The 19,487-nt window shown below is 40.9% G+C and overlaps 1 protein-coding gene across 13 annotated transcripts in view; it reads right to left on the bottom strand.

The window, feature by feature from the left end:
• The window catches only part of CACNB2 (calcium voltage-gated channel auxiliary subunit beta 2), a 158,940-nt gene that overhangs the window by 30,975 nt on the left and 108,478 nt on the right, over positions 1 to 19,487 (bottom strand). For all 13 annotated transcript variants that reach the window (XM_048510600.1, XM_048510588.1, XM_048510592.1 and 10 more), the window contains one exon: positions 889 to 1,011. In XM_048510600.1, the coding sequence (XP_048366557.1) occupies positions 889 to 1,011 (123 nt within the window). The remainder of the gene's footprint in view (positions 1 to 888; positions 1,012 to 19,487) is intronic.

Here is a 19,487-nt window from a genome sequence, read left to right as displayed (position 1 = left end):
ATTAACCACATAAGGAAAAGTCTAGTTAATCTGCAAGAGAATCCAGATGTTCTAATATGTACCACTTTGCTATTTCACAATAACTTTATAATTTCATCCTAATTTATAACCTTCTTTAATAGTAAACTGTACACCACCTTAGATCATATGGGAGTTTTGCAGAAGCAACTACATGGCCTGCTTATTTATATTCAGGGGTAGAATCAGAAATAAATACTATTCAACAAAAAAAAATCACTGCATCTTTAAGAATATATAGCCATAATTTAAGTAGGTTGCATCCTTGAAGAAAGTGACTTTTAACCAGGTGTTCCAGAATTCAAATGCACACATACATTTTCCTGTCTCCCATTTCTATTACATTGAACACATTACTATTAAACTCTCAAGCCTCATGTTAAATTCTACTAAAGTTTATCAGTATAGCAAGCAGGGTACTGGAAGAACAAAAAATGGGAAGGAAAACCTGGATGTTTCCTGTACACTTACAGATACTTTAGCTTGTATTCTGAATACAAATACAAAGCCTTTATTGGCATTACTGTGTTGTTTTAGATTGTTTTAAAGTTTATAATTGTATTTATATTATGGTTGTCCACCTTTTACAACCAGAAACCTTTTACAACCAGAATAACATAAATAAAGCTCAAATAACCATCATTTAATATAAAAAATCTCCCTTGACAGAAGTACCAATTATATCCAACAGAAACTTGGCAACTAATTCAGAAAAATCCTGATTTGAACCATCCAGGAAATGCTTTATCCTTTGATCATCTGTCATATCCACGTTAAAAGATGAAATGTATTCTGAATATATAAACATCATGCACTAAAAATGTCATCTTTGGCATTACCTTCCAAAATGTAAATTAAAAAAAAACTTACTTCTTTAACATGTAGGAAGTCTTTAGCTTCAAATGAGATGGCCATGCCTGGGACTGGTACGTCGTCATCATGGGCTGCACTGTAGCTAACATTTGTCCGGACTGCAAATGCAACGGGTTTTGTCTGTGAAGCAAACCAAATAAAGAGTGTTCTTTTTTCTTCATATACAAATACAAGTAGGGAACTTGAACAGACTTTGCAGTGAAAAGCTGGCTTCTCATTCTCACCGTTGGATATCCGGAAAGAGATGTCTAGCAAAAGTTTGCAATTGTATTAAATGAGGAGCAAGGAAAGCAACAGTGAACCCAGGATCATTGATAACTCTCACAGCAATGACCTTTTAACAGTTATTTAGAAGCTGGGATGTTAACAGTACAATCCTAAATAGATGCACGCTTCTCTAAATCCACAGAAGGCTCTTTCAGCCTTTCCTACCTACCGTGTTTCCCCAAAAATAAGATCTACCAAAAAATAAACCATGGTGGCGAACCTTTGGCACTCCAGAACCTTTGGCACTCCAATTGGCCATGCTGGTAGGGGCTGATGGGAATTGTAGTCCATAACATTTGGAGTGCCAAAGGTTCACCATGACTTTTCAGGATTTTTGGAAGATGCTTAAAATATAAGCCCTACTCCAAAAATAAGACCTACCAGTAGTTACACATCAGGATGGTGTGATTCAGCAGGGTGCTCCCTGCCAATGAGGATGCAGCTTGCATCACACATGACGGGGAAGCAACCAGGCTGCCAAGAGCCCACCTTAATGAATTGCAGAGGTACCATATTTCCCCTAAAATAAGCCCTACCCAGAAAATAAGCCAGAATGCATCTTTTAGTGCAAAAATTAATATAAGACCCTGTCTTATTTTCGGGGAAACATGGAATGACGATTATTGTTGTTGTATATGGGGATATAATACTGAACATGAGGTTAATGTTTCTGTGATGGACTACAGAAGAAAGTATTATTTTTAAAAGTGTCTGCAGCCAATACTGTTTACACTCAGAATGAGGAATAGAGGCCCAAGAGCAGGGAAGCAATCTGATTGGTTGAGGCAACCCTGCACTCTAAAGCCCTTTCTGCACGGGCCAATAAAAGCAGGGGAAAGGTGGTTACATGAACCCGCCCTCATCCTGGCCCCTTCGCATGGCTGGCTGTCCCATGGACAGCCAGCGCATTGCCTAGGCCATGTGCCTTTGCACGAAGGCACATCTTTTTTTTCTTCCCTGCCTGCCTGCCTGCGAAGTTCCAATCCCCCAGGCCATGATACAGCCCATTTCCCCTGTGTGGGTTTAAGATAAATTTAAGATAAATGAACAGAGTTCTTTGATTTATACACTATTTGAGCAATATCCCGATAGTGAGGTAAAACTCTATTATATTTATTCTTAACAATTTAAAAATAACCAACATGAGTATATGCATATAGGAACTTTGAATATTTGTATTCATGGACTATTTTTTAATATTTTTGGACCACCTGTTATCTGTCAAAACGTTCACAATATCAAAGAAGCAATACAATAAAATGCACATTTACTATACAATAGTAAGAATAAAATCAGGAAGCAAATACGAGACATACCAAGTAAACAAAATGTAAAAGTTGCCTCTAACAAAGGCCTCAGCTTAAAGCACAATTCAGATATTTCAAGCTGTTAATTTAGTGCTTATGCACTAAACTTTGTAGCGTGAAAAGCTGGTAAACGATGACTCCATGTGCATGAAACAAAGACTTCTTTATTTCCACATGTGCAATTAAGAAAAATTTGCACGGAATTTACAGTTATGTGCAGTAATAAAAAACATTTTTCCCTGTGGGGATAGGACAGGACACAAATCCAATAAATAAATAAAAATGACCCTTTCCTCCTTGCTCATTAGCATAAAAGAAGGCTGGACCCAACCCAATCATTCCACATTTTTTTCTTAATATTGATCACAAAAAAAATAACCATACAAAGTCAGTCAGATATTCTATAACATTCATGCTACTTGCATAGGTTTCTGGAGAACAAATAATTTTATTTTTAAAAATTATAACTAAAGAATGATTTACAGTTGGAGATGTGTTTGTTGATGTTGAGAAGGCACACCATATGGTCTAACTTCTCTTTATGAAGTGATATTTATAAGGTTTAGACAAATTACTTATTGTCTTTTGTCCCTGCGGGACCTTGGAGAATTCCACAGGGCCTGTAAGACCAAGTTGTTCCACCGGGCCTTTGGAGAGACCAGCCGCTGAGGGTGCTCCAGCCCCCCCCCTGCTCTATATGGGTCCCTAACAGCATCAGGACCCATTATTCTTTTACTGTGGGAGGGTTGCGTAAGGGTTTCGTGGGACACTGTTTTGGGACATAATCTGCTTTAGGATATAATTGTTTTAAATTGTATGTATGGTTTTTATGTGATATTTTATACTGTACACCGCCCTGAGCCCTTCAGGGATAGGGCAGTATATTAAATTAAATCAAATCAAATTAAATAAATTATTATTATTATTATTATTATTAATAATAATAATAATAATAATAATAATAATAATAATAATAATAATAATAATAATAATAATAATAATAATAATACTTTTTTTAAAATGCATGGTGTAGTTAGAATTGGCCTGAGTAGCTTTGGTAGCACCTAGCTTTCCTCAGTGAGAACCACACTTCCAGAGTAACTTGTGAGCTGGGCCTATAAGATAATCTTAACGAATTGTCACCTGAAGGACATTACACATTAAAGCTATATAACAAAGTCTCTTTTTTAAAAGCATATTTATAGTCTACCCTTCCTGGCCAGTTGGGGCTCAGGGCAGCTTATGCCATATAATTAAACATTAATAAAATACAGGGACACACCATAATTTAAAAACCTTTGAGAAAGGCAAGATTACTGACAAAAGCTATCAAGATTACTGATCAAAAGCTGGTATTTTGAACATCTGAAAAAGACCTCAGACCCTCATATTTGAAGGACTGTCTCTTTCCACATTTCTCTTGGCATCAACTACGGGTATCAGATAGCCATCTGTTGGCTATCCCACCACTTAAGTTGGCCATCTGCCATCAACCAGAGTCCTGTCATTTTCCACTGTGGCTCCAGCTCTGTGGAATAGACTCCCTGAAGAAATGAGGGGGTCACCCTCCCTGGAGATTTTTAGGAGGTGCTGCAAGCCCTGCTTGTTTGCCAGAGCTTTTGAGGGGTTTTGAATGGCAGGGATTGGGGGGGGAGGGCTTGTGCTTTTTTTAAAGTTCTAACTGAAAATGTTTTTTTATATTATTGTAAGCTGCTGGGATGTAAATGTTTTAATAAACAGATATAACTTAAGTCAGCTAAGGAAAATTATGTTAGAGAAAATCAGAAGAGTTTTGCACCAGAAGTTTTGTATCAACAAAGGTTCATAAATCTGGTTGCTCTCTTTCAATGGCTGCATCAATCAGTAATAGTCATTATGAGAATACCCTTTCTCACATAGTGAGATAAGAACCATGGGAAGCATGCTCCAGTTGCTCACTTGCTAGCTTCGTAAAGGCTGCTGGGGACTTTTATCATTTAAAGGATACAAAAAAATGAAAAGAAACATCTTTCAAAAGAAGCAAACTTTAAAGAATCCTTGAAAAACAGTGTCAGCCTACATACAGGGACCACAACTGTTATGCTGTTTTTACAGCTCTGGTTATGAATAATGTATATGGTTGAGCTGGGGATAGGACTCAATACGAAGTCTTCGTTTTGCTTAAGCCAATGGTCTTAAACCCTTTGGTCAGGATATTTAGATGGGATACAGAACCCTACATGCTAGGTTTTGGGATCCCTTACAGTCACTTTAATGGTGCTTTTTTTGGGAAGAACATGTTGCTAGTATGCTTGTATGGAGAACAAAGATATCATGTATGTGCACACATGCCAACAGGACAAGGAAGCAACACTAAGCAGTGGAGAAGATTCTTCTACATGTAGACAGATTTAGAGACCCCTTTTCACAGAAGATGTCCCTTGACTTCTTTCTCTTTCCAGCCTAACCAGGTAACACCACCCCATGGCCTGGCAACATCCCTTACACTCTTAACAATGTAGAGTTTCTTTCACTACTCATAAGATCATAGCTGGGTTTTCCTTTTGTGCCATGTAATTCTGATGTCATGTGACTTCATATGATGCATTTGCAGCGAGCTGAACCGTAGGCTACTGTCTGAGTGTTAAAGCTGGATCCTCTTGTGTCTAGGGCAGGGGTAGGGAACCTGCGGCTCTCCAGATGTTCAGGAACTACCAGCATGGCCACCAGCTACAAGCACAGAGGCCAGATGGGAATTGTAGTTCCTGAACATCTGGAGAGCCGCAGGTTCCCTACCCCTGGTCTAGGGTAATTGAGCAATACTGCCTTAAAAGAATATCTCCGTCTTTCAGTTCTATAACCAAGCCTGTAAGCTGACTGAAAAGGATCCAAACCGTTTGCTTCATCCAGGAATCCCTGAACCTGTCCCACAATCACTTGCTGAATCACCTTTCTCCAGAATTTGAAAGTAGATGGTAATTATTAACATTTCCTGCTTTAGAATCAGTTTCTTTTAAGAATGCTCAAACTACCACCAGTTTCAAAGAAGAGACAACAACCCCTTCTCTCAAGGAGGCCTCAACTGCCTCACTGATCCGGTCAGCCAGTCTCCCTAGTAGATTTAAGGAACCAGGAGGTGCAAAAGCCACACAGGCAAGAGGTTGGTCTCAGACATCCTACAGACCTGTCTACAGTCCTAGACTGAATAAGCTGAAAAGTATCATTTGTAGATATAAGTTACATAGATGGAATGTCCTTTTCATCCCAATGAATAGTGCAGTCATGCATGCAAAGGAGTTCTAGAGCATGCAGATAGTATGCAAATATATTAACAAGTTCCAAAACCAATGCTTCACTCTCAAAATAAATCCTGGTATAAGGAAGAATAAAATCAAAATATATAATCTAAATTATTATAAGGCACAAGAGGAAGATCCAAAGAAAAGATTGATCCAGCTTGTCTTCCCTTTGTGTAAAGTGCCTTCAAGTTGCAGCTATAAGGTTTGTGAACCAAGAGGCATTTAGAGGTGGTTGCCGTTACCTATCTCTGCATAATATACCTCGATGGTCTCTTATCCAATTACTGACCAGGAAAAACCTGCTTAATTTCAAAGATCTGACAAGATTAGCCTAGCCTGGTCAGGGCTTGTCTTCCCTAAACAGACTAAAATGTAATAAACACCAATTCTACCAGTCTCTTATGCTTCTTTTCACTTTTGTCAGGTATTCTCGCACAGAATAGTTTTGATCTTCCTTCCTATTCATGTCAATGTTTGTTCTAATTGTTTTTCACTGTTTTGTATATATCAATATTTGTTTATAACTTATTTGATGATTTATTGTTCACTGCCTTGAAAATCATTGATTGGATAGAAAGCTGACCTAAAATGTTTTAAATAAATAAATGAAAACAAAAATTGAAAATAACTATTCTTTCCATCATAAGACATCATTTCCACCATTCTGAGTTTTCAACTTTCCATCAGATGTTGATCTCAAACATTCATCTTGACATTTCTTCTATTTAGGCAATAAAACCAATTCTTTTCTTGTTTTTTCACATGATGCCAAAAACGAGTTACTGACTATTTCCATTACAGAAGTCAAAAACCAGCAGACAAATGCAGGGTTAAATTAGCAACAAGTACAAACTAGCCAATAAAAGTTAGAAAAACCCAGAATCTAATCACAATTGCTGAGGACAATAATAGCTACAAAGAGAAGTCAAACCTTGCCTGCGCCTAACTGTTAGATTGTTAACTAATGGCCTTCAGGGATTAATCAGAGTATGCTTAATTCAAAGGATCTAGTTGCCCCAGAACTTAAACCTACACTACATTTCCTCGTCACAAGGTACACAGTCCAGACTGATCCAATTTACACTGTTGAAATGTTCCATCTGAATTTCTGCTAAGGATCTGCTAAGAAGATCTCCTACATACTTTTTTTAAAACCTAGAGACCTATATTCTTCATTCTTATCTGGAAAAATTCCCATCTTCAGCCAATCTAGCAACACTTCTGTTAGCTTCATGTGCTTTCATCTTTTTGACTATCTACTCCAAGAGCCGATCCATAATGGCACCTCATACAAGAGATGTTGTACTACCCTGGCTTGATAAACCTTTAAAGCCGCAGGTATAAACATTTGCCCTTTCGAGTAGAAAAACTGACAGACAGCTGCAGTAGTTGTAGAGCAGCCCTTGACTACAGAATTTCTATGGCGAACCCATTTGACATTAGACTGAAAATAAATCCCCAGATATTTAAACAATTTCACCTGCTCAATAGCAGTTCCTTGTACTGAATAGTAACGATCCTATGGTGCTGGGGAAAATAGCCCAGTTTCTATTATAGGTCCTGATGGTAAGAGATGCCCAACCTATTTTGTCATGAATCGTTCGTCTTTTCATGCTGTGAGTATTTGCTGCCTGTATGCCTGAATTCCTGGCTTGGAATCTGAACCTCTTTCTTGAACATGCACATAAAATAGTGGCTGGCCTTTCACCTCGTGCTTCTTGAGTAATGCATGTTGCATACTGTGTGGGAGTACTTACAAGTGATTAATCTGGGTATTGTTGTGTTGTTGATAGGCTTGATATTATTGTGACAACTTGACATTGCTCATTGCCCAAGTTAACAGCTTTTGTGGAGAAACTGTGTAATTTTGTCAACAGATCCCTTTAGCATTTATGCACCCCGTTTTCCAGATGGGGTGCATTTCTATAAGTCAAGCATGAAAGCTGAGCTTTTCTAGCCTAGGAGTCAGACATAGCAGAAGACAGCTCCCTTATGCTCAGGCTTGGCCCTACTGAAAAGTGGGACAGGCTCACATAGACATGTTTGTAGGGTAAATATGTCCTTCTACAGACAGAGAATAGCCAATATCCTATATTTAGTACCTACTGCTTATGATAATGCAAATGAAGGATATTAATAAAAGAAACATTCTATGAAATGGGAGACTGTCTTTAGAACAACTTATTTGCATCAGTGTAACTGCAATAAATAGCATCAGATGAGGGATTTGACATTTCTAAGACTTTATCTACATTCTGATTGCAACTAGCAAATACAGCATGAAAAATTGAAACAGCACATTTTGTGAGCTGGCTGCCAAACTTTTTGACATTCGTATTTATGGAGTTGTAAATTCCAGCAAAAGTAAATTAGCTGTGGGGTTTCTCAACAACATGTTTATGGTATCATCTCTATTTGAATTGGGTTATTCTCAGAGGTACTGCTTTGAATAAAGTTGCTGATTAGCTATAATGATAAATAAATTAGTACTAGACAAATAAGAAAAAAATTAAGATATCTCTATAGTCTAATTTGACAGATCGAAATGTTAAAAAAAACAAGGAGCAATTTGGAGCTGAGGCTCATTGAGTGGCAGCTGACCACGCTTGGAATAGCAACTATTTAAGCCCTCCAGTGAAGAAACAAAGAACTATAAACTATGTGTGCAGGGGACCTACAAAACTTGCAGGGCTAGGGAAACAACAGTAAGCAGCCAGGCCTGAGTGGCTCAAACAAATCAGTACCAAGTCACCTAGAGGTTACTACTAGACCTGGCGTGATGTGTCCTCCCTCAAAGGCAAAGGCAGCCTGGGAAAAGGTTCTGTCCTCTTAACTCCCCTTTTACTGACAGAAACCAAGGCCCCTTCAGGCCAATAAACCTGGCATAATTTTGACCATTTCCTTTGGCAAACCCATCCTCTCTAGGTTTTCCCCCTCAACAGCCACTTTGTCAACTGCATCCATGCTGGATCTGAGTGAGCTATGGGTCCCTCAATGAGGAGTCTCTTGAACACTGGTATTCTCCAAAGTTCTCTCAATGATAACTGTACTAAGTCCAAAAACTATGGCCTTTATCTCCAAAAGGGTGCCACCAAAATCAGCATAGAACCCCCTCCCACATTTTGTATATAACCTTTCCCACTAGAGGAAGTGCGGGGAATGCATATAACAGACCCCTGGGCCATCAAAACCTCAGGGAGTCCACCCCTTCTGCCTAAGGTCCCAGAATTAGGCAAGAAACCTGGGGACAGAGTAGGGCTCTGTATTGAAAATGCTGCCTTTGGATGCAGAAACCCAAGAAAGGTTGGGATGATGGGTAGATCAGGATATGTAAGTACGCCTTCTTTAAGTCCAAGGGGGTTAAAAAATGCTGTTTCAGTGCTTGTAATATGGAACAGAGAGACTCCATCCTGAACTTTCTCTTTTTTTTATCCGGCAATTTAGTTGCTTCAGGATGAGAACAGCTCTCCATGTTGTGGACTTTTTTGGGACAGCGAACAGAGGTGACCCACTTGCATTGCAAGTACAGTCTCTATGGCTCCAATGTCTTGCAGATGGTTCATGGCTTCCCTCAGGATGGTAAGTTTTTCTGAGGATTTTGGGTCTGGATATCTTTGGTACATGTGGGGAGGGGAAGTCCATTCGGTACCCTTCCTGAACCATCTTGTGTACCCAGGTGTCATGGATGGTCATCTCCCAAGTATCTGCAAAGTGTAACAAGTGACCTCCCACTGTGCAAACAGGCTGTGGAGGCCTTGAAGTTTGCTTATTGTTGGCAAACTGATTACATTGATTTCTGGCTCCACTTCCAGAAGATCTACCTGTTCTCAATCTCTTCTGATCCTTTTACTTGAATGAAGGACAAAAGGACCCACAGCTTTTTCCTTTGTGGTCCTTATCCTTTGAAGACAGGTGCAAAGAAGGACTCTTCTTCGGTCTACACTAGTACTTTCTCCAGAGGTCAATGTATCAAGTTTCCAATTTTTCAGCCATAGATTTCTTCATACTAGAACCGGGGATCGGGAACAGAACTGCATCAATCTTGAGAAGCATCCACAATGAACTGGAAAGTCCTCTGCATCTTTACTAAGGATCATCTGAGGGGTACTGGGTCCACCTCTTGATTCTGCAGTAAGTCATCTGCCCAAACTACACAGGCTCTGGCAAAAATTGATAAGACTGTAATGCTCTAATAGCCAGCAACTATGCTTCATAAGCTTTTTAAAGTCCCTGTTTGCCACCACTGGGACATCTACTAGTGACACTGTTAAATCTGCCATGGCCTCCTTGTTCAAGGTATAATAGTTCTTATCAGACCCAGGGAGGAACTGTTACTTGGAAAAACCCTTTTTGATGACTGTTATCGAAGTGATCTGAAAAGGGGCAGCCAGAAGCTGGCTGCTTGAAAGCTCTATTGTCAAGATTAGCAGAAGCAGAGTCCTTAATGTCCTCATTACCCACCTTTAGTTGAGGGGACTAGTAACATTTTTAAAGAACCTTAGGTAGTGTCCCATAGCAAACAGTCTGGCAGATCTGTCCTATGACTCCTCCTCATCTCCAGTTCATTCTCCCTCTTCCCTATCTGATCCTATAGCTTGGGATTTAGTGGTAAGGGAGTCCTCAAAGTCCAGTTCACAACATTCCAAATGTTGACATTTTTTGTGGACTTCTTTGTTTTACTGGTACTTGATTGGCTGGAGCTCACTTCTTCTTGATGGCTGGATTGGTCGGAACAGTGAGATCTTCTTGCTTTATTGATTGCCTTTCTCATCTATTCCTTATGTGCCTGAAGATGTGTGGCTTTTTTCTGTGCCGCAGGGTGTGTGTGTGTTGCCCACGCTTGCTGCCTTGCCCACTTGTTTTGTCAGGGTGGTGAAAAGATTCACAACTGTTCCCACTCCCTCTCGGAAGCCCTGCTACAACATCATAGTTATGGCACAAGGAAGCGCCCAGGGTTTAATGTTCCAACCTATGAGGGGTGGTGGTGGAATCTGGCACACAATGGTGCCGCTGCCATTATGGCGTTTTCTGCTGAAATGTTTCCCACAAGATTTGTGGCTAGGAAACCTCCAATTTGTAGCCTGAAGGAGATTCAATAGGGGTTCTATGAGACCTACCAACCTATGAGACATAGCAACCTATCTAAACTGCAAGAACTAGTAGGTCCAGCCTCATACAGCCTAGAAGCATAGAAAGAAATCTGCATAGCCCTGCTTGAACAGCTGGAGGCGTGACTTAACCAGCCAGAGTGACAGAGCCCCGCTGAAGGAGAAAGGCCACTGTTGTGATTTACAGTTAACACTAACAAATGAAATATCTGAACTAATTTGATTGTTGTAGACATCAGAATCTTAGAGAATACAAATGCAATTTTTGCAATCACTTTGTCTCTTTCTTTCAGAGACCAACCGAATATCATGTTCTGCTTAATAAACTAGAGTTGGGTTTTATATCCTTTTAGCAGAAGCCCCTTTTGAACCAATGGAAGGCTCTACCATTGGTAAAACAGAGATGCAGCTTCCAACCCATACCACACAATGCACCTCCCCCACACAAAGAAGCTCGAACTGCTTTGAACTGTTAAGAACCATCTTTGCTGGAGGGCTCCCAGGCAGCCAGCCTAGCTGTCTGCCTGTTGTGATGGGTCCATAGGTTTTTAATGGGGAGGAGACAGGAGAAGGATCTCACCAGGCTTGACAATGGCCTTGGTGTTCCCAGTGCCTTAGTGATTCCAAAGTGATGTGATTCCTCTGGATAGGGGATAGAACATTTCAATAAGTTTGCATCATCACATCTGATTAACTAGTAACCCACATTCCCCGTGAGTGCCATCTAACCAAGGAACTAACCTGCAGCTTTCTAGAAGCACAAAGATTTCTCTTTCTCCTTATGTGACCTGATACTTGAAGTGCAGCAAAGAACAGAAAAGTAGCTGCATCTCTCCTTCGCTGAAGATCCAGTGCATAAATGTTTCACAAAGGTATCCTCAGCTGACCAGGTTGCTGCCTTGCAGATGTCAATGAGCAACACCCTCCAATGAAAAGCAGCTGAAAAATCTTGTGCCCTGGCAGATAGGGCTAGGACATGATCCAGAGGACAGGATTTGCCAGTAGTCTCATAACATGACTGGACTGCTGCTGTGATTTCATTGGAGGGTGCTGCTCATTGACATCTGCTAAAGGGGTCAGTGCTATCAGTCACAGACCAGGAAAGGGATTTGGGCATCTTAGTTGATAGTTCCATGGGAATGTCAACTCAATGCATGGCAGCTGTGAAAAAGGCAAACTATGCTGAGGATAATTAGGAAAGGAGTTGATAATAAAACTGCAAGGATTGTCATGCCCTTGTCATGCCCTTATATAAAGCCGTGGTGCGACCGCACTTGGAGTACTGTGTTCAGTTCTGGTCGCCACATCTCAAAAAGGATATCGAAGAGATAGAAAAAGTGCAGAGAAGGGCAACGAGGATGATTGAAGGATTGGAGCACCTTCACTATGAGGAGAGGCTGCAGCGTTTGGGACTCTTTAGTTTGGAGAGGAGACGTCTGAGGGGGGATATGATTGAAGTCTATAAAATTACGCATGGGGTAGAAAATGTTGACAGAGAGAAATTTTTCTCTCTTTCTCACAATACTAGAACCAGGGGGCATTCATTGAAAATGCTGGGGGGAAGAATTAGGACGAATAAAAGGAAACATTTCTTCACACAATGTGTGATTGGTGTTTGGAATATGCTGCCACAGGAGGTGGTTACGGCCACTAATCTGGATAGCTTTAAAAGGGGCTTGGACAGATTTATGGAGGAGAAGTCGATCTATGGCAGGGATAGGGAACCTGCGGCTCTCCAGATGTTCAGGAACTACAATTCCCATCAGCCTCTGTCAGCATGGCCAATTGGCCATGCTGGTAGGGGCTGATGGGAATTGTAGTTCCTGAACATCTGGAGAGCCGCAGATTCCCTACCCCTGATCTATGGCTACCAATCTTGATCCTCCTTGATCTCAGATTGCAAATGCCTTAGCAGACCAGGTGCTCAGGAGCAGCAGAAGCAGAAGGCCATTGCTTTCACATCCTGCATGTGAGCTCCCAAAGGCACCTGATGGGCCACTGCGAGTAGCAGAATGCTGGACTAGATGGACTCTGGTCTGATCCAGCAGGCTAGTTCTTATGTTCTTATGATACCTTTGAAAGTAATTGTGGAGAAGCAGTTTTTTCCTTCCTTGGGAAGCTAGAAACGTCTATCCTCAACATGAGCAGTCCCTATATGGGGATGCGCACAGAGGTGGGATCGAACCAGTTCTCACCACTTCTCTAGAAGTGGTTGCTAATTTTTTCTGAGTGCCGAGAAGGGGTTACTAAAGCAACCTCCCTGCCCAATAGGGACTGGAGGTGTGTGTGTGTGTGGCGGCGCCACTGTTTGAATCCCACCACCATCAGAACCTGTTATTAAAATTTTTGGATCCCACCACTGGATGCGCGGAAGATGGAAGATGAATTATTGTTGGCTCTTCTCCCTCAGTGTTGTTATGTTTGGTTTTAAGTTTTTATTGCACTTTTAAATACACATTTAATTTAATTCATATTTTAATGTTGAACTGTTTTAATGATTTGATGTTGATTGCCTTGGGAACCCTATTTGGGTGGAAAGGAGGCCTAGAAAGATTTTAAACAAAATAATAAATAAATATATTCCAGGCCAACTGCAGGAATCGTTTAATGAATATATATGTTCTTGCCTACCAAAGTTCTTGAAATGATAAACCAGCTAGACTGTAATGTTTGGCATTACAAGGCTGAAGGGGTGTATTTTTTCCTTAAAGAAGTGGGAACTGTAACGATTAAGGGCAATAATGACAGGTAAGAGTGATTATTGTTATTCTGTACAGCCTTCACAGTGGCAGCTGTGTGAATAACTAACCCCTGAATTCAGAAATATAACTATTAATTTATAATGTGCCACAAATATATTGTACAGAGAGTTGGCAGTCAGGTAGTGAGAGGTCAAATTATATTCACTTAAATTACTTTAAAATGAATAGTCACCTGATCTTCCTTTTAAAGTGCCAATTCAGAGTTGCCTAAAAATGAATCCATCCAAGTTGGAGGTCCTGTGGCTTGGCTGGGGAGATTTGGAACTGAGACACTAGCTTTTGACTCTGGATGTGGTGAAATTAACACCAGCACCAACCATCAGGAGCCTGGATATGATTCTGGATGCCTCTCTTTCAATAGAAGACAAGATCACAAACATAGCCAGAGTGGCATTTTTCCACCTTCGCCAGGCTAGGCAGCTTTTGCCCTATTTGTATTGCCTTAATCTAGCCACAGTGATCCATGCAACCATAGAATCATAGAGCTGGCAAAGGCCATCAAGTTCAGCCCGCTGCCATGCAGGAATACACACTGAAAGCACTCCTGACAAATCAAGTCACTGTTTTAAAACCTTCAAAGAAGAAAACTCCACCACCCTCTGAGGCAGCATATTCCACGGTCAAACAGTCCTTACTGTCAGGAAGTTCTTCCTAATGTTTAGGTGGAATGTCTTTTCCTGCATCTTGAAACCATTACTCCTTGTCCTAGCCTCTGGAGCAGCAGAGGCTAGGACATTTTCCATATGATATCCCTTCAAATATTTAAAAGTGGCCATCATGTCACTCCTTAACCTTCTCTTCTCCAGAATAAATATACCTAGCTCCCTAAGCTGCCCCTCATACAGCATGGAATTCAGACCATCTACCATTTTGGTCACCCTCCTCTGGACCCCAACTAAAACATTAGAAATAACACGGAAATTTACTACATGCTAAATGTAAAATGTATTTTAGCTTTTAATGTCAATTATTGCCTCCTATCTCCAGTTCCCAAGCGCAGGAGTTGACACAAGCATCTATATATAAAAGAAGGCATAGGTCTGTAATATGGCACACCATCATCTATTTAGGGAAAACTGATTCGTTTAGGATCATCAAAGGCCTTTTATTGATACAGCATGCCTGCACTGTTATTATCAAGAGAAGTTGCAGACAGAGCACTGCAGGGTAGGATTCAAAATTGTGTTGGGAAAGAAGAGAGATGGTGAGTGGGGAAAATAATGACCTAATGACTCAAAAGGAAGAGTCTTTAAAAAAAAAACTGCTAGCAAATATGTTCCTAATAACCAGGTGCAATAACTTAGTGTTACAAGGAAAAGCACTCTGTAGTCTCAGATTTTAGAAAAGAAGCTCAAATTTATTTAGATCCTTCTAAAGACCTTTCTTTTCTGTAATGATAAATTCAGCATTATGCTTCTTCAATCCTTTAGCCCTAATCCCAGATTTGGGAGAGGGGGAGGTGGCAAGGACAGGGGCTTAATAGTACCTATTCATTGTTGAGTAAGAGGTCTGCTGCACATGCATATGCTCAGAAACACGCATTTCTTTAGACTAGCAAATTGCAGCATACCATGCTTAGTAAACCTGGGCATTCATATTGCTGCTCCTAACTCAACCCTCATATAGCTCCTCCTGTTGCCCAATTCCAGCTAAGAAGGCCATCCCAGATAGTATAAATCTCAGTCCAATTTTCTGCCTGATGTTCCCAGCCATTAAAAGAGGACAAAAACTATTATACACTGCAGCAGCAAAAAAACCCAGCTACTTCTAACAAAATTACTCATTTTAAAGAACTCTGGAAAATCCAGACAAGTCAGTTTGATTCTCTTTCCTATCCGTCTAGGCTCAAAATTGTGCTATCTTGGATCTGAACAGTTCACGGAAGCCTACTATCTATCCAGGTAACCAATTACAAAAGCAAAACTAGTTTTCCTACCGTACACACACAGTTAGTCAACCATTAGGTTTTCTGGATAAGAGGCAATATACCCAACAGAAAAAAGAAAGGAGCCAAGGGCCAGTGGTACACATCAAAATAAAATATCTTTGGTCAGGAAGGACTTAATCAGCTCCACAGAAGTATCTTATACCTTCCCTGCCTACATTCTTTCTCAGTATTCAGACAAAATTGCAAGCACATTTTCCCTCATACCTTAGGAATAGAAACAATTTTTTAAAAAAGAAGACATATATTTGGGAAATGTTGCCCCCAAATACCCCTCCTCCATAGCCACAGGGCTTTACGTGAATAACAAATCACTTTGGTAGACTGATTTAAGTAGGAGGCACTTATGCCTCCATCATTCCTCTGAATGTGCAAAACCAAACTGTACAGGACAGCATTTTTGTAGAGATTGTTAACAGTGGAATAATGCAGGAGGCTGCTTTATAAGGGATAGGTTTGCAGTTTAATGCAATTTGGGAGATTACCAGGCCACCTTCTCTTTTGCTTGCTGACCTACAAAGAGCTGGCAGGCCACAATATGTTTTTAAAAGAATTGTTATGCCAATGACATGAAGCCACATTCAGTGAATATTCAGAAGTGATGTTACATTGCCAGTGTGATGTTCAAGGATTCAAGCAAAACTTTATGTTTTTACCTAGAATTCTGTCCAAACTTTAGAGGATCACACTAACATGATGCGGATGATGTGAAATCACTTCTGGGTATCAGAATGGCATCCTTCCATTGGGGTGATGGCATTATCCCCATCCTCCTCAACCCCTCCTTAGTCTGCTGTTTGCCAGCCAATGGCTAGTAAGTCTAACTGCAACATTTTTTGTGTATCACCTTCCCTTTTTATTGCACTTTTGTTTACAACATTCTGTATTGTGGTAGTCATGCCTGAAACAGGTTTTTTTAAGGGAGGTTGTTTGTTTTCATTGTTGTCCTATCCTGTTATCCTAGTCCTACTGCACTATTAATTAGAAGTTTCTGTTGCCTAATTATTTTAAAGTCTGGAATCCACCTTGAGAATCAGAGAGAAATGTAGGCTATAATGAAGTAAATAAAATAAATAGATAAAATAAGCAATATCAAAATAGTTTGACAGCTTCCAAACTACTTACCGTAGCATAAGCTTTCATGAAGTATTGCCCACTTCCTCAGAGGCACAAAAACACTGTACCTCTTGGATTTCATGATCTGTGTCCCCGCTGTTTATAATTCTTTTTGTGTATGTATCTGCCTACTGAAAATAAATTCTAAGAATCTAATGAAGTGGGTTCTGGCCCATGGAAGTGTATGCCACAGTTAATATTTTCGTCTTTATTTTTTTAACATATCTGTTATTAAAACACTCCTGAAGCTGCATCCAAAAGATTAAAAATAAAACCAAACCACTAGTTTCTTATTAACTAATCAAAACAAAAACAGGATAAAATCAACTGTAAAACAGCTATTGGATTAAAAAACACAATACTAAAAATATACAAAGAGTACAGTTGTTAAATACACAGTTGAAAAGATAGATGACAGCTAACAGAAACAGACAGAAGTTATTCAAAAATCCAGCTTAAGAGCTCACCAAGGTTTGAAAAAACAAAACAAAACAAAAAATAAATACAAATTAATAAATCTCTGCTTGAAATCTAAAACACAAGCTAGGTGCCACATGAACCACTGCGAGGCAAGGGTTCTAAAGTGAGATACTATAAAAGAGATGGCTCTGTCACTAGCAGCCACCCACCTTACCTTTAAGTATGCTACAAAGAGCAGAGCCTCTAAAGTTTACCATAATTGACAGGTAGATTCTTATGAGAAGAGGTGGTCCTCTATATCCTTCAGTCTCAGGTAAAAATCAGTACTTTACATTGCAACTGGAAACAAGCTTGAAACAAAGTACACTTCTTTTATAATTCTCTAATCTGCACCAGCACAGTTTGGCCACACTTTGAGCCAACTGATGATTCCACACAGATTTCAAGGGGAGAACAATGTCAGTAATCTAATCTGGGTTTACCCAGGACATGGATATTTCTGACCAGATCGTGCTTTACAAAGAACACAGCTGTGACATCTGCTGAAGTGGTTGATACCATCTCTGTGTGTGAAGTGGCGCCATGTCAAAGCCAATTTATGATGACTTTTGTAGGGTACTGATGGCAAAAGACCTTCAGAGGTGGTTTGCCATTGCCTGCTTCTGCATAGTGAACCTGGTATTCCTTGGTAGTCTCCCATCGAAATACTAACCCGCGCCACCCCTGATGAGATGCCAAGATCTGAGGAGATTCAGCTAGCCTGGGCCATCCAGGTCAGGGCACTGGTACCATATCATTTTGTCATTCTGAGAGCAGAGAATGAAATGTCCTTCAGAACCGGGCTTAATTGATCAAAAGGGGGGGAGGATAGTTTGTGAAAACTCCAAAACTGCAGAAAATGTTTAGCCTGTCTTTCTATCCTGCATCACTTTAAAGAAAGCATCTGGCAAAAGCAAAATGAAGTAAATGATGACAATACAGTATATTGTACTGTAGTAAAACCTACATCCTTGATATTGTATTTATGTTGCTGAACTCTTCTGATGAATCCCTATGACCAGTGGCAGACTGGGGCAAAATTTCCCCAGGTGCAAACCCTGCCCCCTGAACTCCCCCTGGCCCCCCTGCCAGGAGCCGTTTTGCAGTGGTATGGCTGGGTGCTGGGCGTGGAGAGGGAGATGGTGGGCCAGAGTCTTGTGAAGCAGTGGGCCTGGCAGGGAGAGATTCACCGGTCCTCTTGGCCCCCTTGCTAACCCTGGAGTGTATGGTTGGATGCCCTGGGGTTGTTCTGTGGTGGACAGCATTGGAGGGGGGGAATGGCAGGCATTAGGACCCTGCAGAACATTCAACATAAAGAAGATCCATAAAGATGTGATGAATTAATTCCTACTTCTTTGAATGGAGTATAATAAAGGCCATTTAGGCACTTTTGGTCACCTTTGCATTTAGTGTACATTCCCTTTGAGTTTGATTTTTGATTACACACATTTCCTCCTCTCTGGAAGTCACCCCGCCTTAGATCAAAGAATCCCCAGGGTTTCTGAAAGCTCTGAAGCTGCAACTTTTCCTCTCCAAAGGGAAACTGAAGAAGATTTATTTTTTTATTTATTTTTTATTTATTAGATTTTTATACCGCCCTATCCCCGAAGGGCTCTGGGCGGTGTACAACATTTAAAACGCAATATAATTAAATAAACATTTAAAAGCAGCAATAAAATTTCCCAATATAATTACCAAGTATAAAACTCAAGTTCAGATTTAAATTTAAATTCAAGATGTAGGTGGCGTCCAGCGTTCCGAAAATATAAAGTCCCTCCCTCCCCGCGGTAAAGGGAGGCATGGCGAGTCTCATTAGGTGGTTAGCGGCCCAGATGTTAAGGGCCAAGGAAGGGGCACTATTAGCGGCTGGTTCCTCCAAAGGCCCGGCGGAACAGCTCCGTCTTACAGGCCCTGCGGAACTCCCCAAGGTCCCGCAGGGCCCGGACAGCTGGTGGAAGAGCGTTCCACCAGGCCGGGGCCAGGGCTGTAAAGGTCCTGGCCCGTGTGGAGGCCAGCCGCATTGCCGAGGGGCCAGGGACCACCAGTAGATTGGCCTCCGCCGATCGGAGAGGCCGCGTAGGGACGTATGGGGTGATGCGGTCTCGAAGATACGATGGCCCCAGGCCGCGAATGGCCTTAAAGGTCAGCACCAACACCTTGAATATGATCCGGAACTCTACTGGAAGCCAATGCAGCTGCCGCAGCACAGGCTGAATGTGTTCTCGAAAGCCGCTGCCTGTGAGCAGACGTGCTGCTGCATGGTGAACCAGTTTTAATCGCCGGGTCAAACGCAAGGGAAGGCCCGCGTTCAGCATGTGTGTAGCTTTTTGAGGGGGTTTTCTCACTCATCCTTG

Source organism: Sphaerodactylus townsendi, linkage group LG11 (genome assembly GCF_021028975.2).
Source record: "Sphaerodactylus townsendi isolate TG3544 linkage group LG11, MPM_Stown_v2.3, whole genome shotgun sequence".
NCBI classification, from domain to species: domain Eukaryota; kingdom Metazoa; phylum Chordata; class Lepidosauria; order Squamata; family Sphaerodactylidae; genus Sphaerodactylus; species Sphaerodactylus townsendi.
The sequence above is the reverse complement of the archived record's forward strand: the minus strand, read 5'-3'. Positions and strand labels throughout refer to the sequence as shown.